Source organism: Ambystoma mexicanum, chromosome 3p (assembly GCF_040938575.1).
Source record: "Ambystoma mexicanum isolate Mex_15411 chromosome 3p, UKY_AmexF1_1, whole genome shotgun sequence".
NCBI lineage: Eukaryota > Metazoa > Chordata > Amphibia > Caudata > Ambystomatidae > Ambystoma > Ambystoma mexicanum.
Window position 1 is genome coordinate 613,920,156 of NC_090925.1, and position 22,384 is coordinate 613,942,539.

Below are 22,384 nucleotides of genomic sequence, written 5' to 3' on the forward strand. Positions count from 1 at the left end.
AGAGTAACACTCCATGCACAGTCCTCACTGCAGCCCCAACCAGAGTAAGCAGAGTAACACTCCATGCACAGTCATCACTGCAGCCCCAACCAGAGGGAGCACAGTAACACTCCATGCACATTCCTCACTGCAGCACCAACCGGAGGGAGCACAGTAACACTCCATGCACATTCCTCACTGCAGCACCAACCGGAGGGAGCACAGTAACACTCCATGCACATTCCTGACTGCAGCCCCAACCAGAGGGAGCACAGTAACACTCCATGCACAGTCATCACTGCAGCCCCAACCAGAGTAAGCAGAGTAACACTCCATGAACAGTCATCACTGCAGCCCCAACCAGAGGGAGCACAGTAACACTCCATGCACAGTCCTCACTGCAGCCCCAACCAGAGGGAGCAGAGTAACACTCCATGCACAGTCATCACTGCAGCCCCAACCAGAGGGAGCACAGTAACACTCCATGCACATTCCTCACTGCAGCACCAACCGGAGGGAGCACAGTAACACTCCATGCACATTCCTCACTGCAGCACCAACCGGAGGGAGCACAGTAACACTCCATGCACATTCCTGACTGCAGCCCCAACCAGAGGGAGCACAGTAACACTCCATGCACAGTCATCACTGCAGCCCCAACCAGAGTAAGCAGAGTAACACTCCATGAACAGTCATCACTGCAGCCCCAACCAGAGGGAGCACAGTAACACTCCATGCACAGTCCTCACTGCAGCCCCAACCAGAGGGAGCAGAGTAACACTCCATGCACAGTCATCACTGCAGCCCCAACCAGAGGGAGCAGAGTAACACTCCATGCACAGTCATCACTGCAGCCCCAACCAGAGGGAGCAGAGTAACACTCCATGCACAGTCCTCACTGCAGCCCCAACCAGAGGGAGCAGAGTAACACTCCATGCACAGTCATCACTGCAGCCCCAACCAGAGGGAGCAGAGTAACACTCCATGCACAGTCATCACTGCAGCCCCAACCAGAGGGAGCAGAGTAACACTCCATGCACAGTCATCACTGCAGCCCCAACCAGAGGGAGCAGAGTAACACTCCATGCACAGTCATCACTGCAGCCCCAACCAGAGGGAGCAGAGTAACACTCCATGCACAGTCATCACTGCAGCCCCAACCAGAGGGAGCAGAGTAACACTCCATGCACAGTCATCACTGCAGCCCCAACCAGAGGGAGCAGAGTAACACTCCATGCACAGTCATCACTGCAGCCCCAACCAGAGGGAGCAGAGTAACACTCCATGCACAGTCATCACTGCAGCCCCAACCAGAGGGAGCAGAGTAACACTCCATGCACAGTCATCACTGCAGCCCCAACCAGAGGGAGCAGAGTAACACTCCATGCACAGTCATCACTGCAGCCCCAACCAGAGGGAGCAGAGTAACACTCCATGCACAGTCATCACTGCAGCCCCAACCAGAGGGAGCAGAGTAACACTCCATGCACAGTCATCACTGCAGCCCCAACCAGAGGGAGCAGAGTAACACTCCATGCACAGTCATCACTGCAGCCCCAACCAGAGGGAGCAGAGTAACACTCCATGCACATTCATCACTGCAGCCCCAACCAGAGGGAGCAGAGTAACACTCCATGCACAGTCATCACTGCAGCCCCAACCAGAGGGAGCAGAGTAACACTCCATGCACAGTCATCACTGCAGCCCCAACCAGAGGGAGCAGAGTAACACTCCATGCACAGTCATCACTGCAGCCCCAACCAGAGGGAGCAGAGTAACACTCCATGCACAGTCATCACTGCAGCCCCAACCAGAGGGAGCAGAGTAACACTCCATGCACAGTCATCACTGCAGCCCCAACCAGAGGGAGCAGAGTAACACTCCATGCACAGTCATCACTGCAGCCCCAACCAGAGGGAGCAGAGTAACACTCCATGCACAGTCATCACTGCAGCCCCAACCAGAGGGAGCAGAGTAACACTCCATGCACAGTCATCACTGCAGCCCCAACCAGAGGGAGCAGAGTAACACTCCATGCACAGTCATCACTGCAGCCCCAACCAGAGGGAGCAGAGTAACACTCCATGCACAGTCATCACTGCAGCCCCAACCAGAGGGAGCAGAGTAACACTCCATGCACAGTCATCACTGCAGCCCCAACCAGAGGGAGCAGAGTAACACTCCATGCACAGTCATCACTGCAGCCCCAACCAGAGGGAGCAGAGTAACACTCCATGCACAGTCATCACTGCAGCCCCAACCAGAGGGAGCAGAGTAACACTCCATGCACATTCCTCATTGCAGCACCAACCGGAGGAAGCACAGTAACACTCCATGCACATTCCTCACTGCAGCCCCAACCGGAGTAAGCAGAGTAACACTCCATGCACATTCCTCACTGCAGCACCAACCGGAGGGAGCACAGTAACAATGCACATTGCTCACTGCAGCCCCAACCGGAGTAAGCAGAGTAACACTCCATGCACATTCCTCACTGCAGCCCCAACCGGAGTAAGCAGAGTAACACTCCATGCACATTCCTCACTGCAGCACCAACCGGAGGGAGCACAGTAACAATGCACATTGCTCACTGCAGCCCCAACCGGAGTAAGCAGAGTAACACTCCATGCACATTCCTCACTGCAGCACCAACCGGAGGGAGCACAGTAACAATGCACATTGCTCACTGCAGCTCCAACCGGAGTAAGCAGAGTAACACTCCATGCACATTCCTCACTGCAGCACCAACCGCAGGGAGCACAGTAACACTCCATGAACAGTCATCACTGCAGCCCCAACCAGAGTAAGCAGAGTAACACTCCATGCACATTCCTGACTGCAGCACCAACCAGAGGGAGCAGAGTAACACTCCATGCACAGTCATCACTGCAGCCCCAACCAGAGGGAGCAGAGTAACACTCCATGCACAGTCATCACTGCAGCCCCAACCAGAGGGAGCAGAGTAACACTCCATGCACAGTCATCACTGCAGCCCCAACCAGAGGGAGCACAGTAACACTCCATGCACAGTCATCACTGCAGCCCCAACCAGAGGGAGCAGAGTAACACTCCATGCACAGTCATCACTGCAGCCCCAACCAGAGGGAGCAGAGTAACACTCCATGCACAGTCATCACTGCAGCCCCAACCAGAGGGAGCACAGTAACACTCCATGCACAGTCATCACTGCAGCCCCAACCAGAGGGAGCAGAGTAACACTCCATGCACAGTCATCACTGCAGCCCCAACCAGAGGGAGCAGAGTAACACTCCATGCACATTCCTCACTGCAGCACCAACCGGAGGGAGCACAGTAACACTCCATGAACAGTCATCACTGCAGCCCCAACCAGAGTAAGCAGAGTAACACTCCATGCACATTCCTCACTGCAGCACCAACCAGAGTAAGCAGAGTAACACTCCATGCACATTCCTCACTGCAGCCCCAACCGGAGTAAGCAGAGTAACACTCCATGCACAGTCATCACTGCAGCCCCAACCAGAGTAAGCAGAGTAACACTCCATGCACAGTCATCACTGCAGCCCCAACCAGAGTAAGCAGAGTAACACTCCATGCACAGTCATCACTGCAGCCCCAACCAGAGTGAGCAGAGTAACACTCCATGCACAGTCATCACTGCAGCCCCAACCAGAGTGAGCAGAGTAACACTCCATGCACAGTCATCACTGCAGCCCCAACCAGAGTAAGCAGAGTAACACTCCATGCACATTCCTCACTGCAGCCCCAACCAGAGTAAGCAGAGTAACACTCCATGCACATTCCTGACTGCAGCACCAACCGGAGGGAGCACAGTAACAATGCACATTGCTCACTGCAGCCCCAACCGGAGTAAGCAGAGTAACACTCCATGCACATTCCTCACTGCAGCACCAACCGGAGGGAGCACAGTAACAATGCACATTGCTCACTGCAGCCCCAACCGGAGTAAGCAGAGTAACACTCCATGCACAGTCCTCACTGCAGCCCCAACCAGAGTAAGCAGAGTAACACTCCATGCACATTCCTGACTGCAGCACCAACCGGAGGGAGCACAGTAACAATGCACATTGCTCACTGCAGCCCCAACCGGAGTAAGCAGAGTAACACTCCATGCACATTCCTCACTGCAGCACCAACCGGAGGGAGCACAGTAACAATGCACATTGCTCACTGCAGCTCCAACCGGAGTAAGCAGAGTAACACTCCATGCACATTCCTCACTGCAGCCCCAACCGGAGTAAGCAGAGTAACACTCCATGCACATTCCTCACTGCAGCTTCAACAGGAGGAAGCACAATAATACTCCATGCACATTCCTCACTGCAGCCCCAACCAGAGTAAGCAGAGTAACACTCCATGCACATTCCTCACTGCAGCACCAACCGGAGGGAGCACAGTAACAATGCACATTGCTCACTGCAGCCCCAACCGGAGTAAGCAGAGTAACACTCCATGCACATTCCTCACTGCAGCCCCAACCGGAGTAAGCAGAGTAACACTCCATGCACATTCCTCACTGCAGCCCCAACCAGAGTAAGCAGAGTAACACTCCATGCACATTCCTCACTGCAGCACCAACCGGAGGGAGCACAGTAACAATGCACATTGCTCACTGCAGCTCCAACCGGAGTAAGCAGAGTAACACTCCATGCACATTCCTCACTGCAGCCCCAACCGGAGTAAGCAGAGTAACACTCCATGCACATTCCTCAATGCAGCTTCAACAGGAGGAAGCACAATAACACTCCATGAACATTCCTCACTGCAGCCCCAACAGAGAAAGCAGAGTAACACTCCATGCACATTCCTCACTGCAGCACCAACCGGAGGGAGCACAGTAACAATGCACATTGCTCACTGCAGCCCCAACCGGAGTAAGCAGAGTAACACTCCATGCACATTCCTCACTGCAGCCCCAACCGGAGTAAGCAGAGTAACACTCCATGCACATTCCTCAATGCAGCTTCAACAGGAGGAAGCACAATAACACTCCATGAACATTCCTCACTGCAGCCCCAACAGAGAAAGCAGAGTAACACTCCATGCACATTCCTCACTGCAGCACCAACCGGAGGGAGCACAGTAACAATGCACATTGCTCACTGCAGCCCCAACCGGAGTAAGCAGAGTAACACTCCATGCACATTCCTCACTGCAGCCCCAACCGGAGTAAGCAGAGTAACACTCCATGCACATTCCTCAATGCAGCTTCAACAGGAGGAAGCACAATAACACTCCATGAACATTCCTCACTGCAGCCCCAACAGAGAAAGCAGAGTAACACTCCATGCACATTCCTCACTGCAGCACCAACCGGAGGGAGCACAGTAACAATGCACATTGCTCACTGCAGCCCCAACCGGAGTAAGCAGAGTAACACTCCATGCACATTCCTCACTGCAGCCCCAACCGGAGTAAGCAGAGTAACACTCCATGCACATTCCTCACTGAAGCTTCAACAGGAGGAAGCACAATAACACTCCATGCACATTCCTCACTGCAGCCCCAACCGGAGTAAGCAGAGTAACACTCCATGCACATTCCTCACTGCAGCACCAACCGGAGGGAGCACAGTAACAATGAACATTGCTCACTGCAGCCCCAACCGGAGTAAGCAGAGTAACACTCCATGCACATTCCTCACTGCAGCCCCAACCAGAGGAAGCACAATAACACTCCATGCACATTCCTCACTGCAGCTTCAACAGGAGGAAGACAATAACACTCCATGCACATTGCTCACTGCAGCCCCAACCGGAGTAAGCAGAGTAACACTCAATGCACATTCCTCAGTACGGCTCCAACCGGAGGAAATACAGTAACACTCCATGCACATTGCTCACTGCAGCACCAACAGGAGGGAGCACCGTAACAATGCACATTTCTCACTGCAGCCCCAACCAGAAGAAGCACAGTAGCAAGCACATTCCTCACTGCAGCTTCAACAGAGGGAGCACAGTAACAATGCACATTCCTAACTGGAGGAAGCACAATAACACTCCATGCACATTCCTCACTGCAGCCCCAACCAGAGTAAGCAGAGTAACACTCCATGCACATTCCTCACTGCAGCACCAACCGGAGGGAGCACAGTAACAATGCACATTGCTCACTGCAGCCCCAACCAGAGTAAGCAGAGTAAAACACCATGCACATTCCTCACTGCAGCCCCAACCGGAGTAAGCAGAGTAACACTCCATGCACATTCCTCACTGCAGCTTCAACAGGAGGAAGCACAATAACACTCCATGCACATTCCTCAATGCAGCCCCAACCGGAGTAAGCAGAGTAACACTCCATGCACATTCCTCACTGCAGCACCAACCGGAGGGAGCACAGTAACAATGCATATTGCTCACTGCAGCCCCAACCGGAGTAAGCAGAGTAACACTCCATGCACATTCCTCACTGCAGCCCCAACCAGAGGAAGCACAATAACACTCCATGCACATTCCTCACTGCAGCCCCAACCAGAGGAAGCACAATAACACTCCATGCACATTCCTCACTGCAGCTTCAACAGGAGGAAGCACAATAACACTCCATGCACATTGCCCACTGCAGCCCCAACCGGAGTAAGCAGAGTAACACTCCATGCACATTCCTCACTACAGCCCCAACCGGAGGAAATACAGTAACACTCCATGCACATTCCTCACTGCAGCACCAACAGGAGGGAGCACCGTAACAAGCACATTCCTCACTGCAGCTTCAACAGAGGGAGCACAGTAACAATGCACATTCCTAACTGGAGGAAGCACAATAACACTCCATGCACATTCCTCACTGCAGAACCAACCGCAGGGAGCACAGTAACAATGCACATTGCTCACTGCAGCCCCAACCGGAGTAAGCAGAGTAACACTCCATGCACATTCCTCACTGCAGCCCCAACCGGAGTAAGAAGAGTAACACTCCATGCACATTCCTCACTGCAGCTTCAACAGGAGGAAGCACAATAACACTCCATGCACATTCCTCAATGCAGCCCCAACCGGAGTAAGCAGAGTAACACTCCATGCACATTCCTCACTGCAGCACCAACCGCAGGGAGCACAGTAACAATGCACATTGCTCACTGCAGCCCCAACCGGAGTAAGCAGAGTAACACTCCATGCACATTCCTCACTGCAGCCCCAACCAGAGGAAGCACAATAACACTCCATGCACATTCCTCACTGCAGCCCCAACCAGAGGAAGCACAATAACACTCCATGCACATTCCTCACTGCAGCTTCAACAGGAGGAAGCACAATAACACTCCATGCACATTGCCCACTGCAGCCCCAACCGGAGTAAGCAGAGTAACACTCCATGCACATTCCTCACTACAGCCCCAACCGGAGGAAATACAGTAACACTCCATGCACATTGCTCACTGCAGCACCAACAGGAGGGAGCACCGTAACAATGCACATTTCTCACTGCAGCCCCAACCAGAAGAAGCACAGTAACAAGCACATTCCTCACTGCAGCTTCAACAGAGGGAGCACAGTAACAATGCACATTCCTAACTGGAGGAAGCACAATAACACTCCATGCACATTCCTCACTGCAGAACCAACCGCAGGGAGCACAGTAACAATGCACATTGCTCACTGCAGCCCCAACCGGAGTAAGCAGAGTAACACTCCATGCACATTCCTCACTGCAGCCCCAACCGGAGTAAGAAGAGTAACACTCCATGCACATTCCTCACTGCAGCTTCAACAGGAGGAAGCACAATAACACTCCATGCACATTCCTCAATGCAGCCCCAACCGGAGTAAGCAGAGTAACACTCCATGCACATTCCTCACTGCAGCACCAACCGCAGGGAGCACAGTAACAATGCACATTGCTCACTGCAGCCCCAACCGGAGTAAGCAGAGTAACACTCCATGCACATTCCTCACTGCAGCCCCAACCAGAGGAAGCACAATAACACTCCATGCACATTCCTCACTGCAGCTTCAACAGGAGGAAGCACAATAACACTCCATGCACATTCCTCACTGCAGCCCCAACCGCAGGGAGCACAGTAACACCCGAACTAGGCATCAATTACATAGTGCAAAGGGGGCAGCTGCCCCTGTTCTCCTTGAACAACGGGGGCAGGAGTGTCCTTGTGCCTCCATGGAGATTATGTAGGCACTTGTATGGGGAATCTTTGCAAGTGGGAACAAAAACGAAAATACAAAACATCCAGTTTGAGCGAAGATGGTCTCGAAAGGCACGCGCGCTGTGACGGTCTACACAGTCACTGGGCATGACAGGGAGTCTGGTTCCTCTCCTGCTGGGCTCAGTTTGGGTGAAGTGTTAGCATGCATCATGCAAAATTAGCAAGTGCTGATCACTTCAAAGTGGGAAGGCCACCTCATTATCACCTCTGCCTTGATTGTGGGGACCATAGACACGCTGGGCTCTCGTTGTTCTCCTTTTGCTATCTCTTATTTCGTTCTCTTAAATCGGTTTAATTGTTCTTGCTTTGACTTTTTGCATTCTACTTTGTCCTTTCTTTCTGAATCTTTTTTCCAACCATGTCACCCGTCACCTCTCCCTTTTTCATCTGCCTCCAATCCCCCCACACCTCCATGGTTTTGCTTCTGTCTCCGTCTCCCTCTCTTAAATAGTGAGTCAGTCACCACCAGCGCCAAGGTCATATGTCCCTGGATGTTTTAAGCTGGAGACCACTAACTCAAACTCAATAAGACAGCTCAGCGTGTTAATGCACCTACAGTGTATCACTGTGTTCAACCAGACAGTCCAGCCGCCTAAAAGACTGTCGGAGTGGAATGGAAGAGAGGTTACTATGGAGAGGAGAGGAAGAAAGCTAAGAGAGGGAGGACGATTGGTGAAGACTTGGTGAGAAAGAGGAAGGGACAAGAAGGCCGGAAGTATTTGATTCAATATTGTTGGAAAAATTCCCAGACCTACACCAACAATTGCTATCGTATGTGCCCTTGATTTTGTCCATGTATAATGAATGTGTATATGGGGCTTGGCTTATTCGCGAGGAGTGGTTCAGGGGTTGAAAGGCAGGGAATGCTCAAGTAGATTGGGGTACTAGGGATATGGATCTCTGTGCCACCTGTACCGCGGCAAGCCCAAGCCATAACAAAAATGCCACCACAGGTAGGTTTGGGCAGTCCTTTCGGACAGACTCCGAGCTCGGTGACAAAAAGAGAATGTGTTGGGTCTTTAACAGAACAACATGTACCAGGCCCTCATGCAAATTCAGACATGTGTGTGCCTTCGGAGGAATGTCAGCTCACGGAGAGGCAAAGCGCAGCAAGCGCACTAAGGATAGAGATCACAAGTAAGGACTGCGCCGCGCATGGGCGTAATTTAAGGGGGGCAGGGGTGTTTGTCCCCCCCAACTTTAATGGCACACCATTTTGTTCCCATTCATTTGGCTTAGGCACCTTTTCTTCAGATGTCATGTCCCCCCAACATTTTCAGCAAAGTTACTCCACTGGCGCAGCGGCAGGAGTCCGGCTGGCCTTACCCATGCCGGTGCGGTTATGAGCTAATGACTACCATGGAGTGGGTGGATGCCAGGGTTTTCTCAAGGTATTCCTATTCCGGTGGAGGTGTTGGTGACCCCGCAAATGCCCAAGAATCCAAGCCAACCCTATTGATGGAGAAAGTTGAGAAAGAAAGATGGGGAGAGTCGGGAGGCACTCTTGGCAAAGTCTGACATTGAGTCCGCTTTTCGATTGTTACATGTGCATCCAGATGGCCATCGGCGTCTGGGCTTCAGGGCAGGGGACCGGCTCTATTTTGATAAATGCTACTTTGAGGCATTCAGTACTTTCCTTGAGTGGGCAACAAAAAAGGGGTATAGAGGGGCAAAATCTTGCACTACCTGGATGATTTTCTTTTCTTGGGAAAACAGGGCACAGATGACTGTAAGGAAGCACTGCTGGCTTCTGGGGAGGACCGCTGGCACACGACAAAGCCAGCGTTCCGGTTACTACTCTCGTCTTTCTGGGAATAGAAATCAGCATGGTGCAAGGGGGGTGTGCCACCTGCCAGCTAGTGATGTGCAAGGGTTTAGGAGGGCCGTGGCGTTGTGCCTGTATGCACAACGCAGCTATGGGGCAGCTATAGAGCCTTGCGGCCCAGCTGAGATTTTGCATTGAGGATTATACCGATGGAGAGGCTCTTCACTTGGGCATTGGTGGGAGCAATGTCAGGACTGACAGAAAAGCACCGCCATACGAGGCTATCCCGGTCAGTGAAACAGAAACCGGAACACCTTTTTGTCCGGATTCAATGGTGTGCAGATATGGCCCGAGGAAGTGAGCAACAGCGATCGGATAGGGTTGTATACCGACAGTGCAGGGAGCTTGGGTTTCGGTGCAATTTTGGGCAACAAGTGGTGCAGCCATGGTTGGCCCCCTGAATGGAGCAACAGCGGTTTGACTAGGAATGTCATCTTTTTGGAATTGTTCCTGATTGTGGTGGCTGTGACGGTATGGGCGGAGGAACTGCACGGTAAGTATATGGTGTTCTGGTCAGACAGTATGCGTGTCGTATCGCCAATCAACAATCAGAGGGCTACATGTCCCATGGTACTGAGAGAGTGTTGAAACAATTGGTTTTGCTATGTCCATGTGGGAATATGCAGTTTCAGGCAAGTCGTGTACCAGGGGTGCTTAACAATGTGGCTGACGTTTTGTCTCGTTTCAAGATGCAGGGTTTCGGCAGTGGTTGCCTATGGCAGACGACATGATGACCCCATATCCCGAGACACTGTGGAGGCTTGGTGCCTCGATGGCGCCCCCTTGATTGCGGGATCCATTTCTGGAAAGACAAAAGCAGCCTACGAGAAGTCACTCAGGAAGTTTGGAATGTTTTGCGGGGAATGGGGTTTGCGGGCTTGTTTCAGAGGAATGCATTGATACAATTCCTGGAACACTTAAGGGAGAGAGGGATGTCTGGGGATACTGGGGCAAGCGAAAGTGGCAGCAGTGATGTTCCTTGCGGGATTGCACGGGGTGGTCAGCCCCATAAAAAAGGCCTTGGCCGGTTAGAAGAGTGGCGAGAGCACATACAGGGGCACGAGGCAGCCATTGGACCCAAATACATTGGCCAGACTGGTTCAGGTCTTGGGGGAGTTTTGTAGGAACGTTTTTGGGGCTTCTCTGTTCAGGGCGATTTTTGTCAACGCCTTTTTGGGGGAATTCAAGATTTCCGGGCTGGTTGGCGCATCCACTGGGGATGGGGTAAGCAGCCTCGGCTTCTCCGATGTATCCTGGGAGCGGGAAGCCATCATGCGTATGTGGTTGAGGAGGTCAAAGACTGATCCAGAGGGCGGAGGGGCCAAGGTTATGCTACTGGCATATGACTGCAAGCTCGTATGTTCTATAGGGGCATTGAGGGCATTCATTTCACTGATGGGCAAGGCCAGGGACCCCCTTTTTCTACACAAGGATGCTTCCTGTGTCTCTCGATTTCAATTTAGGAGGGTGTTGGAGAAGGCCCTGTGGCATGTGGGCCTTGAGGGCTTGGGGTTCATCCCACATTCATTCACGATCAGTACAGCCACCACAGCAGCTGGGTGTGTGGTGGAACAGGAGCAGATCACGAGAATTGGCCGTTGGAAGTCTGGCGCGTTCAGAACCTACATTGGGCAGCACCTGGCGTGCTGAAATGGGGAACCATGGGGGCCTGGGTTTCAATGTTAGCAAGGATGTGTATGCCATTGTTTCCTTGCAGTATGGTGAAATGTGTTCTTCTTTATTGTCATTCATGCCTACAGAATGTCGGCACGTTGTGTGATTTGGGTGGTCGGCCATTCCTTTATCTGGAGGACTGAGAAGGGAGTATGCGATTGTAACCCTGTTATTGAAGGGCTCGCCTGCTGACATTCCTCGGATGGGGGTGGTAGGCTTGCCGATTCTGCAGGTCCGCCACATCATGGAAACACAGAGCAAGATCCGACGGTTGCCGGATCCAGACTTAGTGATCCTACATATTGGGGGAAATGACTTGGTACCATTGGGAAGAGGAGCCGTGAAGGAATCCCTGTTTTCTCTCGCTTCTCTTGGGTGGGCAGGTTCGGTCCCATGGCATGGAGTGTGTGGTCGCAAATTATACCAAGATGGGGGCTTCCTGGACCAGCACGCCCCTTGAATATTTTAGCCCTAAAATTGAACAATGATTTGGCTCAGCTGGCAGCATGCCACGGGTGCCTCAGGATTGTGTTGACTTGGTTAGGGGTACTGAGAACTTTCACTAGAATGGCATTCATTTTTGGGATTTGGCTACCGAAGTGTTACTTGAGAACTTTTTGGCAGTTAATCGAACCACCAGACTTATGGTGGTAGGGAGGTGGACCGGGAGGGTGGGGGGGAAGGTCAGCAGCCCTCTGGCAGGTGGCAGAGGACCATATGGACATGGAGTTACTCCTCCCAGGTGGCTCCTCCCAGGGGACCGCAGGCCGGTAAGGATGCCTCCCACATAGAGGATGGGCAGGCCAGTGGGGGTCCCAGTTCAGAATAGGTTTGGGGAGCAGCATCAGGTGGCAGATTGTGCTGGTGCCAAAGAGAGAACCCCCTGGTATCACCCCCCAGCAGGGCATGGCGGGGAGGACAAGGGTGGTCTCACCACTATGCACACCCTGGGGGCAGTGGTTGTGGTCCTCTTCGACGCACCTACGGGTACGAGAAGCCTGGTGGTTTATGTATGTGGGTTATTCAGCCATTCGGATTTGATGTTGTGGGAATGTTTAAGTCGCATTTTGGGAGTGGGTGTGTTCGCGGAGCTGTGTGGAAAATGGGGCCAATGTGTAATCCACTCGGCTGTCTCTTCTGGGGTTTTTTTCTGCCCTTGCACTCGACCCTACAAAGCCAACCCTACACCTGTTGTACCAGCATCTCCCCCAGCAGAGGGCCCTTAAGAACATTGGTGCAACCAAAAAACGGATAACTTGGTGACAGACCAACAACAGAGGATTTTGCTTCACTCCAAACTAAACACGGAGTTTGAGGGTGTGACAACTGCACCCAGTGCACAACTCATTCATCACCAACACAACAGGAGGAAGCCCAGCAACAAACACTCCTTCTGCCATCACAAACGCAGGCCTTACCAAGTCTATGGATGGAGGCCGCGCCGACCTCAGTGACAGGGTGCGTCCACGCCAGTCCTGTGCATTGCCCATACTATCTGACTGACCGTGTCCGAAAACGGAACTTTGGGGAATTGCGGCAGAGGTTCTCCCTTGGGGATTGTGAACGTTTTAGATACATACAACTAACACATGTGGTGAGAGCCCAATTCCCTGTGTTGGTGGAGAGCCCGCAGTGTTCTCTCCTGGAGGCAAGTATACTCCCTGCGCGACTCGAGACAAAGGTAACAACAACGCTATATCAGGTAATATCCGCATATGGGTCTCAGGACTTATCCCGACTCTGGGAAAGATGGGTGCAGGATGTTGGCCCTATTGTACCCAAGGAGTGGGTGGAGGCAATGATGTTCCCCCAGGAGATTGCCATGTCGACCAAGCTTCACCTCATGCAGTACAAGATCTTGCATAGGGTCTATTACTCCTGCACTAGGTTGTACGAATGGGGGAGGGCTTATAATGATTGTTGTTTACGGCGTGGGAGGCAGGGTTGCACATCTTATTTATTTATTTAGTTAGTTACTTATATAGCGCGCCAAGTCTAAAGGCATCTGTGCGCTTTCTTACAGAAAAAAGGTTACACTTGTTACTCTGGTTACATATATGCAATGGTCAAGAGGCATAGTCAATACCGTTCAAATGCATTATTAAAAGGTACAAACATTTACATAGTTTATCATACCCTTTGGGATTGTCCACTGGCCCAGAAAATGTGGGCGAAATGTACATGCAACTTGTCGAATATGCTGGGGGTAGAGGTTCCCGGGACCCGAAATGTGCAATGTTGGCAATGTGGGACATACAGAGCTCTCGGGACATGAAAACACATCCCTAGTAGTTGCCCTGGGACTAATAAAGAAAGTAATCGCTTCACTGTGGGGGGGCCCTGGACGCAAGGACGTCATTTCAACAAGTGACATCACATGACTCATGACCTCTGATGACAAAGTGGTGTCATTTCAAGCCACCCCGAAATGACATCACTGGAATCGATGGAACATGACCTTTCACCCCTTGACAAAACAGGAAGTGGCATAACATAGCATTGTTTCTATGTACACTACAAAATATATGGTTACGATATCATCGTAAAGTGATATACATGTCATACAAGAATGGATCACCATATGTATTGTTAATATCAGTGTGTATAGGACCATATTGCCAAATTACTTTGAATGCAAGCAGGCGTCCAAGACCAAATGATAATGATGTGTTATTATATAGCACTTACACTTAAGCACTTCATATAGAACAAATATACATACAGTATCACCCAACCTGTGTTGGTACTCATTTATCAACTTCAGCAGAATGAAAGGTTGAGTTCACCTTGCTGGGAGTCAAACCTGCAACCTACAGATCACACACACATTGTAGCAGTGAGCGCTCAACCCACTGAGCTATCTAAACGACTATAGCTACCAGAAAACCAGTCATTCCATAAACAAAGGGCCACATGCTGCTGGCCACAGCCCAGGAGCCTCTTTTTAGGGGTAGCAAGGGAGACCACAGGGGTAGCAAGGGAGACCTCAGGGGTCACAGTTGCGGCCCCTGGAAACCCCTAAATGACGTCCCTGCCCAGACCGCCTTCAGGTGGCCCGCTGGGAGGCCGAGATGGACATGTGCATGGCCTTGGAGAAACGAGTGTATAGTGCCAGAGGGTGCCCAATGAGGTTCCGGAAGGTCTGGGGGAAGTGCGAGGAGCGGGTCGATGGATAGATAGGGGAGGGGGAATAATGCCGCGGTTCATTACTTCTGTAATGTACACGATAATTCATTTATTTTTGCCAGCTGATTCTGCCACTGTATCAAGCAATGATGTTTATGCGTTGTATGCTTCCTTTTTTATTTCCGCTTCTGTTTCTGTTGTTAAAATAATAAAAATTGTTACATCCAAAAAAAAAAAAAAAGAGGAAGAGGAAAACTTAATCCAGAACAGGCTCTCCCCTACGGTGATACGCAAGTGCCACTACCCATAATATTGCTTATGAAAGGAGGCAACTATTCCCTTTTTTAAAAAAAAGACCCATGCGTTATTTGTCTCTGCTTGTGCATGATGTTATCTCAGGTCTTCTGAAAGGCAGTCTTGTAGCAGGTGGACATGTCGTGTGATAGTGACTCTTTTTGTATGACCCTGGAAGTCTTATGAATTTGTTCTCATCCTGTGTATTGTGCTTGGGGCTAAATGTGTGCAACAGGGAGGTATACAAATAGACTACATCTAAATATGGAATCTATGACACCATACCCCCATCACGATGTGGCACCATTATATCTGTATCACACATTACAACATGTAACACCATCCCTAGCATGACATGCATGTCCCGTCGCTTCATACAACCCATATCACTCAATATCCAGCCAGCAAGCTGATGCCCGGCTATTACTGTCCTATGGTACAATGTCTGAAGGGCTATTGGAATAATAATTCAATATGACAAAGGTGCCCCAACAGGGAAAGCGCAGGATTCTTGGCAGCGAGCTGAATCACTGTATGTGTGAATGAATTTAAGCATTAGGTAAAGTTACTTTACACGTCTTGCAAGTCCTTATGCTTGTTCCGTATCTTATTAGAACAAGACAAACTGCGCTGTGTCTCCAAAATGTGTAACAAATTCCCATTTATTACGTAAAATTCAAATTAATCTGGCAAAGATAAACATACACACATTTTTGTATACATGAAATTATGCTAAATGCATGTGACAGAAAGAACATTGACAAAAACATAGAAAAAACAACAAAGCTTTATCGCTGTACAAAAGCACATAGACAAAAATGTCATCGCATCCTGTAAGAACCGTTAGAACTGATCCCATTCTCAGATGTGACATGTGAAGAGTTACCAATACATCTTAGTGCAAAAAACACATCCTATTGACAATCTAGCTGGAGCACAGCATTTTTATTGTAGCATGAATCGCCCTCTGTGGGTTAAACAGCTAGTTGTAGTATGTGTATTAGATAGTGGTAATTCGTTCAGGGGTCTATGTAGTGCAACATAGGGCTATTTGGCCAATGTGGGCGAGTTTGATGATATAGCACCTCATTATTGGTGCGAGGCTAGGACTGGTCTATAGGGCAGTGCCCAAAGGTCTGCCCTGACATGCCATCATGGGTGAGTTTTGTTGGCCACTGTGGGTGCGTTTGTTGATTTACAGCCCATTCTGTATCTGCCAGGAAACCGTCAGAAAGACACAAACTGCTGTCCCCAGGATGGGGGCTTAACCCCCTGTCAGGAAATAACCCACTATTACTCAAGTCTACGGAAGCTCTGAGTGAATGCAGTGGTTGGAGAAGAAGTGCATAGACCCACTCCTGGTGCAGCCATAATCAATAACCAAATAGAGCTCAATTAACCGGAGAGACCCTTTGAACCCCAACAGACAGGAAGATGGGTGGGACTTAGTATTACATGTTTTCACCCCCTTTACCTTTTCTGTTGCACAGCACTCTGGTTATGACCTCATGCATACAGGAAACTGTTAGTGGGGACCCAGGATTGGTTCATTAAGGTAGGCTGGGCCTACACCAATCACAGTGGCCCATTTGGCTTTAAAAGAGGCCTGAGCCCCTCTTTTGGGCAGATCATCTGAAGACTTTGCAAGGAGTAGCAAGAAGAACTGAGCATTGGACTATGACTGAAGGTACAGTCTGCCTTATATATTCCACCAGTGATGGAAGGCCAGGATATCCAAAGTGGGAAGCAAGATCCATCACCTAAACATCAGGGAACAGAGGGAGATACTAAATCCAGAGGACCCTCCAGAACCAGTACACAGTTAGCACACAGCATGCCCTGCTAGGCTCTACAAGCAAGCTTCCTAGGTGGGTAGTGCCAGAGAGTCTCTGAACCAAACCAAGGACAAGGCTGTTGCCTGCAACACTCTCCTCAGCTTTAGGCTGCCCACCTTAAAGGATGACAGTGAAGAAGCTAGGAGGAGTGCATCGACAAGCATCAAGCAGCATCCGCCTTAAAGGACATTTTCGAGCTAGTCGAGCCCCTCGAGCTGCAACCGACTGCACCGCCGACTGTTATGCTGCAGTCGTTCACACCGTCTGCGACGTCTCGACCAGTGCTTCAGACTCGCCGACCAAAACTGAGACAACGGTCCTGACCCTGAACCACTGTGAAGGCCAGCCGGTAGCCATCCATCAAGACTCGCTTACTGAACTGCCTGCTGCCGGATACCCACAGCTGTCCCCCGTCTTGAACTCTGTCGCAGATGCTGCAAAGTTCCCTGAAACCAACTTGACCCGGTCGAGCAACAAGAACTTCTGCAAGCACAAGGTACATTGTGCTTCTGTCCCTACGGTCCTTCTCTGAAGGCCCCTATTGACATTTTACGACCCGTTGCTCCCTTTTGTTGAAACCAAGTATGCTTGAACTATTGTGATTAATTACTTTACCGCCTAACCTCCTGTCAGTATCCTGAGTGCATCCCTTTTCCTTCTTGAAACTGTCTGTCCTCTGCATTCCTTTACAGGGTGGGTTTTATTTTGTAGTGTGCTAGAACTGTCTGTTGTGATAATAATAAAGTAGATATTAGTATACAACCTTGACTGGACAGTCTCTTTTATCATTGGGTAATAATTGTATTTTTGCTGTGTTGCAACTAACCAATGATCCACAATCTTGTTCAGATAAGCCTGCCGTTCCGTCCACGTTATCAAATTTGGAATAGGTTTATAATGTGCTTGTGTTTCCAATCTGTTTAGATCCCTTCTGGTGTACTAGAGGTGTGGGGCTGATTGATGGGTTAGAAACCAATATTCATCCCTGGTGATTCAGGTAGCTAACAGGGACTTAGCCACCCCTACCTACCTTTGTAGTGGCTACAATACACACACGCATTCTAAACTCCTCTGACAAATTTCCATACCTTGGACTTCGATCCCCTCTGGGTGTTCACCTACAGCGCTTTGAGGCCATACCAATAGGAAAACGTTGTTTACAAATGACAGATTACATTACATTACACGGCCTCTGAGCACAGGTCACTGTGAGAAGTAACTAACAGGAACTGAGTTCCACTCACTTTATGTTTTACTGTTGATTACCCTACTACTTTTTACAATCATGTTCACAGTCCGGGCACAGTTCCTTTTACAGTTGAAGAATAGCCCCATCTCTTCTTGTTACTTCAAAGCTAATCCCTTTGGTTGTGCTCCTGCTCAGCTGCTAAACAGTAAAGGAATACATCTCTGTAAAGAGAAGCTTTCAAGCTCTGGTCTACGTGGATTAACCTGTTGGTAGAGAGAGCTTTCTCTGCTTTGAAAGCACATTTTCGGAAGGATATTGTAGAAGTGGAGAAGCATAGATTGATATGATATGGTAGTTTATTTATATAGCGCCTATACACAATGTGTTTCAAAGCGCTTCAAGGCAAGGGAGGGAACAAGGGAAAATACGACATTCTTACAGGCCATGAACAGTAAAGATGTGAAATTAACTATCGTACTCGTCCTGATGACATTTCAGATAGTGCAAGAAGAATGCTCCCATTATACATCTGTTCTGTTCTTCTTAACCCCTTAAGTGCCAAGGACGAGGCCTTTTTGCATAGACTTGCATAATAGCCCGGCAGTTAGGCCTGGCGAAATCTTGATGTCCAAAATAAATAGCCAAATACTTGAATCCATGTGCGAATTTTCTACTGACTCAAAGGAGAGTGCATTTATTGTTCACACAAACACAGATACTGCTGGCCCACTTTGGGGCCCCACACGACAGCATCTCTTAGTGCCTTTACAGAAAAACCCTGGGGAATATATAACAAACCTGGAATAGCTAGAATTGCAGGAAGAAATTCCTCCCCTCGTAGCAGGACACGATCGATTCTCAACTGAAATATGCACTGAACGAAGAGAACAAAAGGAGAAACAATATAGGAGAACCGCCTTCTTTGCCCATCACAGCCACGTAGCCTTTCCGCCCTTCCCGTAACCCCATAACACATAGGTTTCTCCATGATCCTTCCTCCCACTGCCAACAGCCGCACAGTTCCTTACTTTGTAGTTATACAGCTCCCTCTGTGTAGACCTCCTTTCCTGGAAACACCAATGACTAGAGCACATTGCTGAAACAGCCTCTGGGCGGAGCCCATTGCAGACAAGCACCATCGGGACAGAGTATAACCCATTGCTGACAGAGCCTCTGGGAAGAACCCATTGCAGCCACTGAGTATAGACACAGCCCATTGTCGAAAGACTCTTTGTCGAGCCGATTGAGGACATTGTCTATGGGTAGCATCCACTGCTGGCATAGCCTCTGGGAAGCAATCACTACTCATAGAGCCTCTGGATAGAACCCATTGCTGACAGAGCCTCTGGGAAGAACCCATTGCAGCCACTGAGTACACACACAGCCCATTGTCGAAAGACTCTTTGTCGAGCCGATTGAGGACACTGTCTATGGGTAGCATCCACTGCTGGCATAGCCTCTGGGAAGCAATCACTACTGATAGAGCCTCTGGATAGAACCCATTGCTGACAGCGCCTCTGGCAAGAACCCATTGCAGCCACTGAGCATAGACACAGCCCATTGTCGAAAGACTCTGTGTCGAGCCGATTGAGGACACTGTCTCAGGGTAGCATCCACTGCTGGCATAGCCTCTGGGAAGCAATCACTACTAATAGAGACTCTGGATGAAACCCTTTGCTGAAAGAGCCTCTGGTTAGAATCCATTGCATATACAGTTTGAAGGGAGAACCTGTTGCAGGGAGTTTCTGAGCAAGGCCTGTTAACAACATTATCGCTGGGTAGAAATCATTGCACACAGAGTCTCTGGAGAGAACCCATTGCAGGTACAGATTGGAGAAAACAACAGTACTGACAGAGTATCTTCTGAGTAAAAGCCTTTGCAGAGACACCGCCTCTGGACAGAACGGAAGCAATTGCTGACAGAACTTCTGGGTAGAGTTCATTGGAGGCAGTACCTATACCGGAACCCATTACTCAACGTCTCTCGTTAGAGCCCACTGGGGAAACTGTCTCAGGGTAGGACCCATTGCTGTCATAGCCTCTGGGTCCATTACTCACATAACCTCTGGGTAGACTAGAACCCATTATGGGCGCAGCCTCCCGTTAGAACCTGCACACTGCAGACAGAACCCATTGCTATAGGAGTTTCTGGGTGAAGTCAACTGAGGACAGAGCCAATGCCGGGTAACGCCATTACAGAAGCACATAATAGCACCCAATGCTGACCGAGGCTCTGGGCAGAATTGTTGAGAGTAGAGATACTGTGGTCACCATCTTTGGGTGGACCCCCATTGCTCAGACGCAAGCCCACTCCTTTCCCAGCCTTTGGATGGAAGCTACAACGGGCAGTGCGTGCCAGTTCACGCTGTTGCGTCCCCTGCTCTCTTGAGTTATGCAAAGTTCACTTCTCGTCATGGCTGCAGTGTTGCCACCCTCCTGTCAATCACAAGCCAAATTCACGGAAGGAGCCTCGCTCCAGGGCTTTGGAAGAACTATCCCCGGGGAGAGGCTCTGAAAGCTCCATGAGTGTTACCTCCTCAAACAGCCCCCTCTAAACATCACAATGGCTGGGACCACCATTAAACGGACCCCTGCGAAATCACCTGCTCACGCCTTCCCCCTTAAACTCCGTGTGGGGTCCCCTAGGCATGCCGCTGCTCCCAGCCCATGCACAGCCCAGAAGCCAGGCACAGATGGAAGTACCGCTCAGCACACACTGCCAGGTCGTCCATGGCATCGGAGCACCTTCTGTCTCCCTCGTCACACGGCTATAAATATGCATAATAGGACTTTATATAGCAGCCTGGGCTCCCATCCCGAGTGCTCGCCAGAGGCACCAGGGAGCAGCCCCTGCTCACCACAGAGGGGTTCTGGACCCACCCCGACACTCGCCACCTCTGCTGCCCCCCAGGGGCGCTCTTCCTGCAACCTCGCATTACAGTCTGATGCCCCCCCCCCCTGTGGGAAGGGGGGAGGGGGCTTTGTGCAGAGTGCACCCCGTGCTCGTCTCTGATGCCCCTCTTGGGCGGTAGGTAGTATTCGGCTGCGCCTAGTCACTTACCTCTGCTGTCTTCTGCAGGCAGGGGGGCAGATGCTGGGCACTGTCTGCCAGCCGAGGCTCCCTGGGCGCCTGGCTCCTCTCGGCAGAAGCCGCCTGCTGGCTCTGCTCCGGCTTGCTGCTCCTCCTCAGCCTTCCCAGACAGGGATGTCACCGTGAACCTCTGGGACATGGTGCCCCCGGTAGGGTGGAGGTGCCCCCGGTAGGGTGGAGGGGGCGTGGAGGCAGCAGTCGCACAGCCCCGTTGCCCAGACGGAGAGGCTACCAGTGCAGAGCTGAGATTGCTGCTGAAGCTGGGAGATAGATGCTGCGAGCAAAAGCCTGCTTCTTAACAAACCCCGGCTCCCGACGCCCTCCACAGGGTCCTAGCGCCCACACCGTCGCCCGCCTGCCACACAGACAAGGTCCTAGCGCACGCAGCCCCACCCCCCACCTACTGGCACCAACGCAGCCGTGATGTCAAAATCAACGGTCCTGCAATTATGTGCCTCACGGGCTGGACGAAATGCTAACGTTACAACACAAAATGGCCATTCGAGTGTGAGACTCCATTATTCTCATTGAGGGTGCAAGTACCATCAGAGTGAGGCTGAGAGAGGCGGGCACAACCTGAGTTCAGTGCTTCAGTGCCGCATACCCACTCAGTTAGGTGTTACTTTGTGTATAAGATGAATTGTCTGGTTAGATTACAGTGCAGAATATAGATGCAAACACAATACAAGAATGGGGTTTTAGCAGGTTATGTTAAAAATACATACAACTCGCCTTGAAACAGAAGGTTAAGTTGGCCTAGGATAGCCGGGTTAGCACCTCGATAGTCTCAAAAAAGTGCACCCAAGCTGGGGTCCCTTTAGTCCCACACGAATAAGCACCTGATGCAGTTTTTTCTGGGCAAGTGTCACGTGTCTGAAAGTAAAAGTTTTAATTGATGTATAAGCTCTGAAAGGAATGCATTTGGGGAAATGAGAAGCTGCCCTCTGTTCAAGCAGGACAGCCCAGGTCGCACACCCAAACATTCAGGCTGTCCAAATGGGCACCTATAGTGGTGATTTCAGCCATTTTACTCTTAAGGTGAGTATTGTGTCAAAATAAATAAGCACTGATCCCACCATGCAATGCGTGTCCGGAATGATGTGTTCTTGAATCACTATCACAGACCTAGTTGTCAAATATAAAATTCGGTGGTCATTCTTAGCGTATCAAAGCAAGCAGGCGCTCTCTCTGCTGCTAATCGTCCTCCTCC

The 22,384-nt window shown here is 50.6% G+C and overlaps 1 protein-coding gene across 2 annotated transcripts in view; it reads right to left on the bottom strand.

The window, feature by feature from the left end:
* The window catches only part of SLC12A5 (solute carrier family 12 member 5), a 1,549,598-nt gene extending 1,528,110 nt beyond the window's left edge, over window positions 1-21,488 (bottom strand). For both annotated transcript variants that reach the window (XM_069651368.1, XM_069651367.1), the window contains exon 1: window positions 21,145-21,488. In XM_069651368.1, the coding sequence (XP_069507469.1) occupies window positions 21,145-21,313 (169 nt within the window). In that variant the 5' untranslated portion in view covers window positions 21,314-21,488. The remainder of the gene's footprint in view (window positions 1-21,144) is intronic.
* Between the last annotated feature and the right edge of the window lie 896 nt (window positions 21,489-22,384).